General features: G+C 37.5%; 4 protein-coding genes across 4 annotated transcripts; 2 read left to right on the top strand and 2 right to left on the bottom strand.

Moving 5' to 3' along the window:
• Positions 1-626: 626 nt before the first annotated feature.
• On the bottom strand, positions 627-2477 carry ATE1 (arginyltransferase; the record flags this gene model as incomplete). The annotated part of the gene is made up of 1 exon (XM_020191879.1): positions 627-2477. The coding sequence occupies one exon, from the start codon at positions 2475-2477 to the stop codon at positions 627-629; it is 1851 nt and encodes a 616-aa protein (XP_020046853.1).
• Positions 2478-2853: 376 nt separating this feature from the next.
• On the top strand, positions 2854-6661 carry ASCRUDRAFT_8748 (uncharacterized protein; the record flags this gene model as incomplete). Its single annotated transcript, XM_020194956.1, has 2 exons — positions 2854-3318; positions 3938-6661. 2 exons carry the CDS (start codon positions 2854-2856, stop codon positions 6659-6661), a joined length of 3189 nt encoding a protein of 1062 aa, XP_020046854.1.
• Positions 6662-8954: 2293 nt separating this feature from the next.
• On the bottom strand, positions 8955-9644 carry ASCRUDRAFT_8749 (uncharacterized protein; the record flags this gene model as incomplete). The annotated part of the gene is made up of 2 exons (XM_020194957.1): positions 8955-9086; positions 9528-9644. The coding sequence occupies 2 exons, from the start codon at positions 9642-9644 to the stop codon at positions 8955-8957; spliced, it is 249 nt and encodes an 82-aa protein (XP_020046855.1).
• Positions 9645-12263: 2619 nt separating this feature from the next.
• Positions 12264-12693, top strand: ASCRUDRAFT_71037 (uncharacterized protein; the record flags this gene model as incomplete). The annotated part of the gene is made up of 3 exons (XM_020191880.1): positions 12264-12304; positions 12350-12482; positions 12562-12693. The coding sequence occupies 3 exons, from the start codon at positions 12264-12266 to the stop codon at positions 12691-12693; spliced, it is 306 nt and encodes a 101-aa protein (XP_020046856.1).
• Positions 12694-14065: the final 1372 nt, after the last annotated feature.

Consider the following 14065-nt stretch of genomic DNA (forward strand, 5'->3'; position numbering starts at 1 on the left):
TAGGTAATTTTTTTTAAAAAGGATATATTTTGAGTAAGTTTTAGTAAACTTTTGAATCCACAAAATTCTGAAAGATCCTTTTCTCAAAATCCTTCCACTCAATGTCATGGGAAAAATAATATAAAAATGTTTTCAGTTTAAAAATTGACATGATACCACCATGAAAATAGAGCATAATCTAAATGAAATTTACACCAATAATTGTTTTTAATCTACATTTTTGTTGGTGAGATTCCAAAATAGTCTCGATTCCAAACTTGGTATTTTCGGAACTAATAGACCTAGAAAAAGAAATAAGCAGAAAAAAAAAAAAATCTTTAATGAGCTTCAGCTGAGAAAAGTTGATGCCATAAAAGAATAGACATAGTAGTAAAAAATCAAACGTTGTACGAATTATATCCCTTGTTAGTTGGAGGTATTGGGTTTTAAATTAAAATGCCTCAACATAGAATTTTGAAAAGGGTTTTTGGCAGTTACCGAATTGGAAAGATGGTTCATCCCACTGGTGTTTTGATAACGACTGCGGCAACGAGCATTTGTACAGAGAGCATGCGTATTAGCACATATTTCCTATTATGGCGATTTTACGAAGGATATCTAACAATAAATAAATACAATCAACCAATTTACAAGAATAGTGAAATACAATTTACGATGTCCAAACCAAACAATCTAACAAGATCTATCAAAATGAATTTAAGCGGCTCATATTTTTCAGGTATGTCGGAGAATTTCACCTGATCAAAACGTAGCCACAAAGAATAGCAAGACATTTTTACTGTCAAGTTATCTAGCTTTCCATTTTTAATTAATGTATTGATTTGACTTAATGGAATTAGACCCGGTATTATTAAAGGCAATCTCTTGTAAGTATTATTTCTATTGTGTAATTGGAAAGCTCCCAAGTCAATATCATTATCATTATCATTATCTTCGTGATCGTCATCATTATCATCATCGTCAACTTTTTTATCTTCGACTTTGTTACTAATATCAATATCACCAGTTTTTTTGACTGAATTAATGAATTTTGGGTTGTATATAGTTTTTAATTCACTAGAGTTTATGGTGAGAGTTAAGCTATGGTCATTTTTAAAAGTTGAAACGATAGATTTAAGATCAGTAAAAGCCGTCCCTTTATTAGTGAAAGAATTATACAATAAATCCGATACATTTAAAAGAGTTTTATCCTTTGAATTATTTTCTACTGAATAAGAACAGGGGTTAAGTTCTAATGACTGGGACCTGGAAATATCGAGATTGAATTCAAAGTGGGATTGACTTTTTTCATTGATAGTTTTACGAATAATTTTATCATTATTATTTTCAAAATTTTGAAGTTTTGAGAGATCATTTTGATCTGAAAGACATACAAAATTTTCCAAAAGCGAATTGGATTGATAATTATTTAATAGGCGAGAGTTATTTTCGAATAAAGATATTGGATAGTATCTATAGTTGATCATGTTTAGTAATTCACCTCCAAATTTCTTTTTATAGTTCATTTTAGGACAATTACTAATATAATAGCCTAAATAATAATAGTCTTTATTCAATAAATCACATAAAAGAAAATCTTTAATGGCGGAGATATTTCCAAAAGATAACTTTTTATAATCTGGATCATATATGAAATAGACTGAAGAGATTCCGTTAATTAGAACATCAATGAAGGAAATGGCAATTAAAGTATCATTGTAGTAATAGCATTCATGCAACAAACCCAAGATTTTGGAGAAAGGTTGTTTTGTTTTTAAATCAGGGATTTGGTTTGAGTCAAATTTATACCAAGAGTTATTTAGAATGTCTAGTTGTTGAAGATAAAAGGGAGAATCATAATTGATATTAAAGGGGCTGTCACATAAAAACTCGGTAAAAGATTTTTCAGATAAAGATGAAGGTTTGTCTTTATGGATAGCTATTTGGTATTTTTTGAATAGGTTATATTTTTCTGGGGTGAAATTAGGGGAAGTGAAAACGGATTTAATTTTTGTGCGTTGATGGTTCCAAAACTTTAGAAGAAGATTATAAAAGGAAGAAGGAAGAGATTTATCTATTGGAAATATATTGAAGGAAGGATTAAAAAAATGAATGAATCTTTTCAAGGACTTTTTGAGATCATTTGATAGTTTCAAGAAAGAAGAATTTGAACGGATTGTATACAAATTACAACAGTTTCTTAGCAAATCAAATTTATAGAGATAGATGCCAGATCTCCTGTAGTTTTTATTGATCAAGATTTCGTAGGTTTTAATATCTATTGAGTAGATTTGGAGAAAGACTTGATTTGAGTTTTTTGAGAGTTTACAGTAACCACAAGAGATGTTTTTGATATAAGCTGGTTTAAAGATTATGAAACGATTTTGATAATCTAAATCGAGTAAAGGATAATAAATTGAATCATCTAATTTATTGAAAACAGAACGATTCGGAACATGTTGATCAGAAGGGTTTGAATTAGTGATAGATGCAGACATGTTGATTGATGAGTGATTAATTAATACTCAAACCATAAAAAAGTTGGAAGAAATAACTGGAACAACCAGAATTAAAAGAGAAAGAGAAAGAGGAAGAAGAAGAAAAATAAGAAGGAGACAATAAGAAAACCTCAGAAAATAAACCAACGAGATTAAAAGATGAGATGAAAGAAAACCATACCAAGAACTGAACGCTTATTCAGATAACAGAGTCACGTGTGATATTTGCATCGTAAGCAAAAAGGCAAAACACAAGAAGCAGTTTTTTCTTTTTTGAAAAGACTTTGGTTTGAGATTACAGCAGTAAATACAATCAAGGAAACATAAAAGCGTACAATTGAGGTTGTTGTTGTAACGGGATTTGATTTGCAGCAAGATGGTCGATGATATGGAGATTTGCGAAAACTACTTGAAGTTGTTGTACTATCAAAGCAGCTCGAATGGGAATGAGATTGACTATACGTACTCAAATGAGTTTAAATTGGATTTGAATGATAAGGGAAATAGAGATAAATTACGTCTTAGCTTTCAGAATTTTAACCCATATAAGTCTGTCGAAGGGCAAATGAAGTTTGGGCCAATTGACTTGAATGAAAAGGAGAGGACTAGTGGCGGAAAAGAAGAGGAAATAATATTGAACTTGAAATCAGTCAAGCCACTTTTCAAATTGAACATGGACTTGGTGATCAGGAATCAGAACATCACCATATACCAGATAAAGAACATGATTCTTAATGAAGTCCGAGAGAAAAAGTTGAACGATAAAATCAAGTCTGTGGCTCAAATCAAAATACTCCTTAAGAGCAAGATGCTAAATAACTCTGAGTTTTTGAACGAGGTAGTAAGCAAAAACATTCTGTTGGTGAAGAATAAGAAATTAAACTTGATGTTGTTCGTGTCCCCATTCAAGCAGGAAAGTACACCAGCCACACCAGCCACACCAGCAGCGGAATCTCCAGCGTTTGAACAATCATCCAGAGGTGTGGAGCTCGATGACGACACCTGGAGTGCAATTGAAGCTGTCTTACACCAGCGCTACGGAACGAAAGGCGGTGCTGCCGCGCTTGGAAGGTTGAAACGTGGCTGGTCTGCGGTGTAAGCCCGCTACCGCCGGCAGGACAGCTCAGCGCTGTGAGTGTCTGCGCGCGCTTTCTGGCCGCTGCATAACAACGCTATCGGCGGCTGCGGCTGCGAGTGCTCTAGAAGCTTCGACTGGCCAGGGCTGTGGATCCGGCGAATTAGTAATGCGGGCGCTGGCGGAGGAGCAAAAACAGCAGGGAAGAAGATATAAAAAGATGCTCTTGTTGCTTCCGCTGAGAAAACTCTTTCTGCTCTGCTTCACAATCGAACTTTCATTCTTCCTTTCAATGGCGTTTTTATCTGTTTACCCACGATCTCTTTCCAACAACGATCTTCTTGAGGGTGAGCTCTCATTCATCAACAGCATCCATGCTCTTCAGAACCTCAATTCCTCCCCTGTCAACAACCACAGCACCACCCCAAATTTATCCACTCTTGCAAACAGCAGCTATTCAAATTTCAATGACATTTTCAATTTCCCCTTTGCCAACACACCTACCAACTCTCCCTCTTTCAACAGGAGTCTCCCTTTAAATAATGCAAAAAACACCATCCCTATTCTGGACTTTACCAATCCCAAAGTCACAAATAACCTGAAAGTAAACAAAAACACTTTTGATGATCGTACAGAGAATGCTGGCATCAACATGGACAAAAAGCTGGATGCACTGAATTTCAATATGGTCTCCCAATTTGATTCCGATTTACTGGAGTATGAGATAAACTACGACCCCAATTCAATTGACTCAACTTATCTTGCAATACATCCTTTCAATCAGTATGCCAATCCTGATAATTTATTGATTCCAACCAACGACAATTCAAAGCCAAAATCCTCTAATGACTTGTTTGACGACAACACTAATACCAATTTCCTTGATGAAAGCCTGCTCAACAATACGGTCCTACTAAGGAAAAATCTTTCTAATAGTACTATGAATTCTCATAATTTACTGTTACCGAAAACAGTAGCACCATCTGATTCACCCTCAACTTTCAAAAAAAGACATTTACCTTTTTTGGATTCTTACAATTCTTATAACTCTTGTGATACTAATAACAAATTTGATAGCTATACTGATGATTTTCCCTTTTACAATAACTTTAATAACTTCAATAACTTTAATAATTTTAATAGCTTAAATAACCTTAATAGTTTCAATTTTTTCGACGACTTTGATCAGATGAACAATATAAATCACATCAATTATGACATTATCAATTATGAATCAAATTCCAATTCTAAAACAAATCAATTTAAATTTAATAATTCAAGCAATAAAACAGCATTCAATTCAAAGATCGATAGTTCCCAAAATAACCTTCCTAGAATCAATAAACTTAATAACAACGATAGTGATAACAGCGATAACAATAATAACGATGTCACTAATACCAATTATAATGAATCTAGTCCCGTCGACCATACTATAAATAATCAAATGATAAATTCAAACATTAATTCTCTGCAAAACAACTCGTTGTTCACTTTTAAATCAAACACCTGTTATCCTCAGAATCACCCTCAAGTTCCTTCTTCTGATTGTTTTTATTCAACATCAATCGACTATTCCACCTACCATAATTCCTTAAACTCTTACTTTCTTTCTCCAGAAGATTTAATTCTTGAAGATGACGAAGATGACGAAGACGATGAAGACAATGATGATGAGGATGAAGATCCTGAAAATCTAGATTATCAGTGTCACAATGCGGAACCTCAAATGTCCTTCAATTCCGAGTTGGGTTTTAATGTCATTCCTGCTCAAGAATTGGAACCTGACTTTAATATTTCTTTTGATTCAACTTTTCCTAAAGATTATCAAGAATGTAATTTCAATGACGATTCTTTAAATAGCCTTCAAAATCCTTCAAATGACACTACCCAACTTGATCATCAGAGTATCCAGTTGCCAAAACTTCCTGAAATATCATCATCACCCAAAGACTTTTATCAATCTAATCGTTCTATAACTAATTCCAGTCTCTCTATTGAACAATTCAGCTCTCCACCTCATCCGAATCCTCCATCAATCATATTTTCTAAATCGAATTCTGACTACCCCCTTAATGCTAATTTACAAAACAACGTGAACGCTGAGAAAACCAATATCTTGGATGACAAATCACTTTACGATTATCAGAATCCTACTAAACAGCTGAAAATTCCACAAGTTAATCATAGGAACATTCCTTTTTTATCAAGTGGCTCTGAATTAAACAATAATAACAATAATAACAATGATACCACTTCTACCAATTTCAACTTTGATGATGATTGCTACGACATCATGGACGTAGACATGATTCCTGATTTTGGTCAATCGCACACGTCTAAACTAGACAAATCAAAACCAAACTCCAATTTGTATTCTTCGAGTAACTTCAAACTGATTAAAAAGGCTGTTGCCACTAATTTTATTACTGCAATATCAAATCAACAATGTTTGGGTAAAGATTCTCCCTCATGCAATTCTTTTTTGTCCAATGACACAAATCATCATGGTAAATTAAATAATTACTTTCTGCCGAATGACATTGGTGAAAATAGCAGTCATTCACCACAAGAGAATAAAAAAATTTTGAAATTTGTGAATATCAATTCAAGCTCTATTGTCATTCTGCCATTCAAAAACCAAAAACATAAATCTCAGGGTGCTCTTTCTACATTGAAATCAGTTCCTTTGAAGGGCGGCATAGATAACGAGGATAAGAACGACACTACTGTCTTCGGTTCCAAAAATGTTATTACTTCAGATCATCAGTGCCGTTTGCTTAATCCTGCTACAGGAGCTCAATGCTTGAAACGCTTTTCAAGACCTTATGACTTAATAAGACATCAAGAAACAATTCACGCTGAAAGAAAAAAAATATTCAAATGTATAATTTGTGAAAAAAACTACAAGCAAAGCCTTCGTAATAATTTTGATCAACATGTTGAAGCTGCTTCGGAAAACAATTATTTACCGAAAAAAGTTCACCAACCAAAAACTTTCAGCCGTGGTGATGCATTAAGCAGGCACATAAGAGTGAAACATGGATTGGTTGGCGGTTCTGCTGCAGAAGCTTTAAAATTCGCCAAAGATCACGTTGAGTACATATAGTTATTCGTGTTTCAATAAAGTTCATCAATGACTGAATTATTGTTTGAGTGAAAACTAGATGGAAATTCTCGAAATCCTGCAATCACCAAATATGTTGTAGCGAATCGATGAAGATCTATTGTTGTGAGCCACCCGGATGTGTACAATCAGTCCCTCGGTGTCTGTCACCGGTCTTCTCACGTGATGCTGTGAGAAATAACCCAAAGATGTAGGGAATGCATGATAATATATTAAGGGGAAAATGTATATGTTGTAGCGAATCCAAGATTTGTATAAAGGTGAAGAAGTATATAAGAATGAAAAACGTAGAAAAGACCGCCAGCCCCTTTTATAGGGAACCAAGTTACATCATAGAGCGTCGCTGGCGCAAACCGGTGACAGACACCAAGAGACCAAATGTAGACATCCGGGAGGTTCGCAACAGCCCTCATTGACCCAGTAACCAGTTCTCAGACAGTCGGGTCAACTTAGTCAAAAATTTTAGACAAACTGCAAATGACTGTTCGCATTGCGCGAGCGGTTACTAAGAGTGAGTGTGAAACATAGTATCCAGAGAATCGCTGACGCACGCAGTGGAGTCAGTTTGAATTCCAACCACTGCCTGCTAAAACGAAAAATCTAGGGTGACACAAAAGGGTGTGTTTGAATTGGTGGCATGCGCGTGGCAGTAAGAAAAATTATCCAGAGTGTCACAACAGTGTAAAGACAAGTATTATTGCCTGGTGCGGCAAAGACTATACCCGGTCACCTCTATAGTTTGGTTGTGCCGAACCAGATAATTTTCTGAACCACTGCGCAGGTTATAATCGCTGGCCTCAATGTCAGATCAAAAGCTAATCAATAATAGACAAACGCAAAGCTCAACTAGCAATCAGATCGTAAGCAACGGCCATTGATCACGTACAAAATGTTGATTGTTTAAAAAATGGACGCAAAAGCGCAAGAGAGTCGAAATAGACATTCCACCGTCCTAAATCCAATTTAACAACGGTAAATGCGAAGAATGTGTAACAGCATTGTTGAGTAACAACAGACGGATAAATCATGAAAAGACAATGTCATAGCAGAAGCACGAAGTGGTCAGCAAATTTGATACGCACTGATCAGCAAGAGCATCACTATTGGCAATTGTGTTAATGAAGCCAGGTATGGCTAAATTTAAGATCTGCAGCTCTTATCTTTTTGTCAACATATCAGTTTCATTTCATTATTTATCATTCGCTGCAAAAGTAAATGCAACAATGCACAGCTCGTCCATAAAAGGGTACTTGATTATACTTGGTTTGGCGTTGTTTGACAGGTGTATGAGCTGCAGCATTGCGAGCAGCATTGTACTCACCTTGAACCAGTTGGTTCATGTTGATTTGTAGCAATTATTTTGACGATCTTCGTTAAGATCAAGCCTTTTTTCACTGACTAAATGTCTTAAATCCACGGTGTCATAAGTGATAAATTAGTCACTATCATTTGAGGGTTTCTGATTACGATCAGTGGTCTTTGATTAATGCGAAACATATTCTCACCTACTGGAATGTGCTTGCCAAGATTTGCATTTACATTTATGTAAAATACCAACAACACAAATGATGAAAGCTTATTGCAGTGAGCAAAACGTGGTGCTGTGCTTAGTGCATCAACACTCTTACAGAACAATTGAACCTGTCGTCGTTGGTGCTCCAAGTATCAACTGGGGTTCAAATCAGCAAAACCAACATATTTAGTACATCCCGTTTGCTGCAGGCACGAGTGATGCCACGTGTGGAAGGTGAGTTGAAGACTGTTCAGCATCAACCGCTAAACCATCACTTATATAAGGCATTTTCAGTCGTCTAATGATTATTGAAGCTCGCTGCAATTGATCATTATTGATTTGGATTAGTGGAGCCACATTTCGGAGGTAAGCCTCGATAGTCAGCAAAATATCGGTTTTACTTTGGGCAACTTTAATCAAAGATCTCAAAGACAAAGCACTCAACGATCTAACCTTTTGACCAGCAATGCAAGATATTCATCCGGCTTGAAACTTGTATCAGATGATCTGCACCTGTACGATGATGCAGTTATTATTGGAGTATGCAATGGCGTTTCGTTTTCAAACATCAAAGCACACATTGCCCAGCTGAGGCTCCTTGAAACCCACTGGCTTGGAGAGCTGTCATGTATTATTTTGAACCAACAAGGAAGATATTGATTAAATCCATATCTTCATTTGTGCAGCATTGATTCTTTCGGAGGATACTCAGCAGTGAAATCCCCATGAGGTGTTTTCATCTTTTTTATTGTGATTATAATTTTAAGAGAATGCAGTTGTCAAAGCCACTTCAGGAGCCTTTAATAAACTCATTGCTGAAGCAGCAAAAGGGTTTCTAGCAGTTTCATGTTCTCTAATGGTATTAAATTCTTCAGTATAGTCAATTTCTTTAACCTGCGCAAGCCGCTCAGAGACATGTCAAGCTTTAGCAGTATTTTAATTTGGTTCCGACGCTATTGGAAGCACCAAAAGGCAGCCTACGGGGTTCTCATTAGAGAGAGTCAACTATCGAATAGATTATGCAATTATCCGTTGATTGAAACCTTCATTGACATTGCACTTTGCAGATACAGTAAGCACCATGTGCATCATCTGTAGTTGCGGCGTAGAAGCCGCAGCCAGATATATCTGAGTAAGATTGTGTCAAGTTGGATTTGTTTAATCGTTGGTATAGCATTCAAGCACTTTGGGAGTGCCATCAAGATCGTCATGACTATCTTTTTTGTTTCCAGAGCGTTGGTCTTTATTTGATGGAGCCCCGCTGTTTTCATTAGCGGCCTGATCACCATCATCAGTGGATGCAAGCAATAGATTTTAATGCGGTGTATTGTTAACGGAATTATCCATTGTTTCATCATTTGAGCGGATGTCAGTATAATGATGTTGTTTATTGGAGTCATCATTTGAAGGTTTTTCTGAAGGAATCGCAGTGTTTTTACATTTGTCATTCATTGCAGTGCACTGATTGTCTTTTGTGGCTCCACCAGCGGCAGGTGTAATTTTATCAACAATAACAAATGTTTGCCTCAAAGCGGCAAATGATGAACTTTCCAACAACAGGGAGCTTTCATCAACAAAAGAAGAAAATCTGAGAACATCACAGCTATTGCTAGATTTGTACACCCTAATGGCATTTCAATTCGTGTCGCGGACCGCAACAGGGCAGGGGACCCTTGGCTCACTGAGCATATGTTTCCCGTTTTGCTCGGGGATGATGGCACACGCAAGACATCGATTCTGCTTCAACTAAGCAGCAGTCACTTTCTTGCACTAAATCAGTGAGGGAGTGTAGTTGGGGAACTTCCCTGTATTGCGTAATTCACATTCATCAGTAGCAGCGCAAACATTACAAGATCATTGCACAAATGATCAGCAGCATTAAGTTCAATTGACATTCTCATAGCGTTAGTGACCCTTGATTTTTGGCAACATTCAGCAATCCCATTTTGATGAAAATGATTTGACGCTGACCTTCGAAGCTTCAGTTTCTCAGATCGACAAATGTCTCTTGAACTGTTTGGAGGCAAGCTGGTCATCAGATCGTGGAGTGTAAACATTCATTTGCAACAGTGGTTGTGTAGACTTAAGATATTATTCACACCTGCCACCAGCTGATGATGGTGCAGTAATTGCCGCAAGAACCACATTTCTTGACAATTCTTTTTTATTGGTAAAGAAGACGAATCTTCATCAGCATCAGTAGCTGCCAGGTGGTTAACAATATGAGCAGCATGAAGAACAAGGACAGCAGTGCCCTACTTTGCGGACGACATATAAGTCATTGTTCTCCTTATTTGTTTGTGACACAACAGGCATTTTGAACTTTCAGCTGCAGAGTCGCTATACATTTTTCAATTATTTTTTGAAGCAGATGTACCTTCATGTGGTCCTCGCTCATGCCACTTTGACGTATTAGACGGAGCAGCTTATGGGCCGATCGTTCATTCATATGAAATTAACACTGCTGATTTTGCAGCCAATGAATTATTTCAATAGACTCAGCAGGTATCAATGAAGCATAGATCTCTGTTATGTAGCAGCTGAAATGGGAATGAAATTTGCTCTATCGGGAGCATCAGGAATGTGTTTCCATTGATTGCTATTGCCACCCATCACAGTACCAATTTCTTTGACTTGAACGACAGTGACACGATAACTAACAATATGACGTCTCTGATGTTTTAAGACGCTGATCCAATGAAGGGTAGCACAAATGTAGTGCAACGGACTGGAGTCAAAATCGAGCCATCTGGAATTTATCATTAGCATGCTAGCTACTGTAAACAGCCAAAGAAGGAGCAATTGATGAGTTTGGGGGGCAAGCAGAGCACACTCAGCAGCCGATTCAGCGGCAGCAACAGTTGAACCAGCTGAACCTGGCCGTCGTGCAAGGGACTCGCCAGCCAAATTTCATTTGATGTGACAGCGTTGGCATGTCTTTTTTTTTTGGTTTGGCGTTTTGAATGCCTCTTTTTAACAGAGCCTAACGCCGTTCAACGTGGGCAGCCAGCAATCAGACCATCACCAAGATGATTGGCGGAACCCATTGAATCAGCAAATGAAATTTTGTGAGAGTGTGTGCATTGTGTATAGGGGCTTTAGCGTCCGAAAAGTTCAATAGTGAAGCAGCATACAACATAGGGCAACTTGATGAACTTTTTAAACTTTGCGAATATTACAATAGATCCATTGATGAAGTCCACGGCAATATTCCCAATGTCTAGAAGAGTGATGAAGTTGCCTTACTTTGTATCCTGCTTTGCTATTGGACTCCTCGAAAGCTGAAGGCAATTTACTCTATTTTCAGATCCTCACCAATTTACATATACCATTGCAATTGATTTGGCAAATCAATTTGGTAATGATGCCTCTGCTGGAAGCCTAGGGTTTGCACTTCTTACTTCTGTTGGTTGGGATCGATTGAAGATGCCTAAATGAAAAGAGTGAAATGCATTTTCTGGCACAAGAAGAAGCATTTTGATAGCGGGTGCTTGGCACCACGGCCTGCTCTAGCTGGTTCATCTGTTGCACCCGATGATTCTGCTGCTGTGGCTGCTCATCATGCCCGCAATCGTCATCATCTGGTGTTTGCGACAATGTTCTATGTGTTGAGCACGCTGATGATGCGCTTGAAACGATTCTCTTGCGATTCTGAAGTTTAGCAAGGCCCTTCGTGTGTAGGTGAACTGATCAGCGCCTTCACTTCCAATCTATGTCAGGTTGCTGGTATTGGTGACACCATCGTAGTTGTCAATGCAGTTGCTACAAAGATGCTTCGGTGTGGGGGGATCATAAGAAATTGGTTTTCATGCTCCCCATGGTGCAAATTTTATTTTCGATTCATCTGCATCAACTAAAACGGCGTACTTTTCATTGAAAGAAGATTGCAGAAATTTGAATGATGCGATTGCTTGTAACAGAAGCCGCTTCGAGAATGTTCTATTTTGTCGTTGTTCCATGTGCTGTTACTAGAATTAGTTTGAATCTGCATGAGCGAATAGGTGGTGTAGGTAAAGCTGTTGCATATAAAATAGCCAAAATGTATGGCATTTCTGCTGCAAGTGGTTCAAAATGTGGCTGTCGGCTGAAAGGAAATGCGACCACAATGATTAGTAAGTAGTCCGCCCCACATACCCCGCTGCTTCTGGTCTTCTTAGCGATGAATTTTCAGGGCCATTGACAGTTGTTGCCTTTGATGAAAGATGTTATGTTTTTAGCTTTGTTGATTTTATTTCAAAAAATGTAGTTGTGGATGCAATTGGTACACGAACATGTGCTGTTTTGTGGCTGGTATATAATATCATATTTATTTAACCACTATAGGTTAAATCATTTTTAAAGTTGAATCTAATAACGAGCTTCCATCCAGCAGTTTGAAGCTTTTGGCCAATCTGACAAAATCAATTATGAGAAGTCAGTTCGTTATGACTCTCATGAAAATGGTGTCCGTGAACGTTCGCAAGAAACAGTCGTGGCAATTGCTATGACAACGATAATTTAGGAGTGTCTTCCTGATTGTTTGTGGATGGACGCGGTAGTGTGTGCAGCGCCGCTGATGAGTATGATTCTCATCAATCAAGGAAATCGGTTAACAACTCTTTCTGAACTATTTAGTGGAAAAACTGCTAGTGCTGTTGTGTTCAAGGATTATGGATTTGCTGCTTATTGCTAGATGCTTAACCAAAGCCGGCAATCTATTTTTGGTGATTCAAGTGTGCGTTGAGCTTTTCAGGGGTACGACACAAGTAGAAAGGCTTTCAGAGTCTAGAATTCTCACAACTGCTGTGTTGTTCTCAGTTCTTGTTGTTGTTTTGATGAATCAATATTTACTATTGATGATTCATCATTTGCTGGATTTGAAAGAGCAATTCCACTTGGATTTTGAGTTTTATCTATCGGTGCTGGTGCTCTTCCTATTGCTGGTGGTGTTTTGGAAGATAGTGGTTGGATGGCTGTGAGTGTCAATGTTAACGCAACGGCATTTGCTTCAGCAAATACATCAAAAGAAGACTCTAATAACAATGATGAGTAGATTGACATCGGCTTAATTCACGAGAAGGAGGATGCTGTTGCTGACAATGAATGGTTGGTTGATTTCTCTGTGGAGAATGATCTGTTTGGCTGGCGTTCAGTGATTACAATAAAATCAGCACCGAAAAGTGATATTGCCAGTTGCTGATTAGTTGCTCAGGAGTCTACGCTGCCGGAATGTACTTAATATAGTGAATCATTTTGCGCGGTAATTAGGTTTTAATGTGTTGGAGTCGCTCTTGCTGTTGCAGCATCAAAGTGATTCAATGCTCATCAAATGGATGTGACAACTGCACGTTTTTATGGAGTTATCAACTGTGAAATTTAGATGAAACCATCTCTTGGATTTGTGATAGCTGTGTATCCTCTAAGAGTTTGGAAGTTGCTCAAATCAATTTATGCAGTCAAATGATGTCTTATTTGGTTGTACAAGATGATGCTTAATGCTCTCAAATCTCTTCGGTTTCAATGACCATCACCTGACCATGGCGTGTTTCATGCTTCAAAATGCAAACACCACTGCATGGTTCGATTATTTGCCGATGATGTCAATTCTACCGCATCATCAGAACCAATGGTGAAGCAGGTTTGATCATATCACATTGTTTTGGTTAACGTGCAAGATCTTGGACTAATGTTGGCTTGTTTCTTTGAAGTTGATGTTGGGCGAACTAACGACGGTATTTTGGTATGTGTGGAATCCAATGTCAGAATAGTGGATTAACGATTAAAATTAATAAGTCCCATTTACAGACTATACCAATAATTTCTAACCAATTGAAGGAGCTGATTGAAACCTATTGCTTTGAGTTAGTTGCCAAAGAATCATCACTTTCAAGATC

The sequence above is a fragment of the Ascoidea rubescens genome, assembly GCF_001661345.1.
Source record: "Ascoidea rubescens DSM 1968 unplaced genomic scaffold ASCRUscaffold_8, whole genome shotgun sequence".
NCBI lineage: Eukaryota > Fungi > Ascomycota > Saccharomycetes > Ascoideales > Ascoideaceae > Ascoidea > Ascoidea rubescens.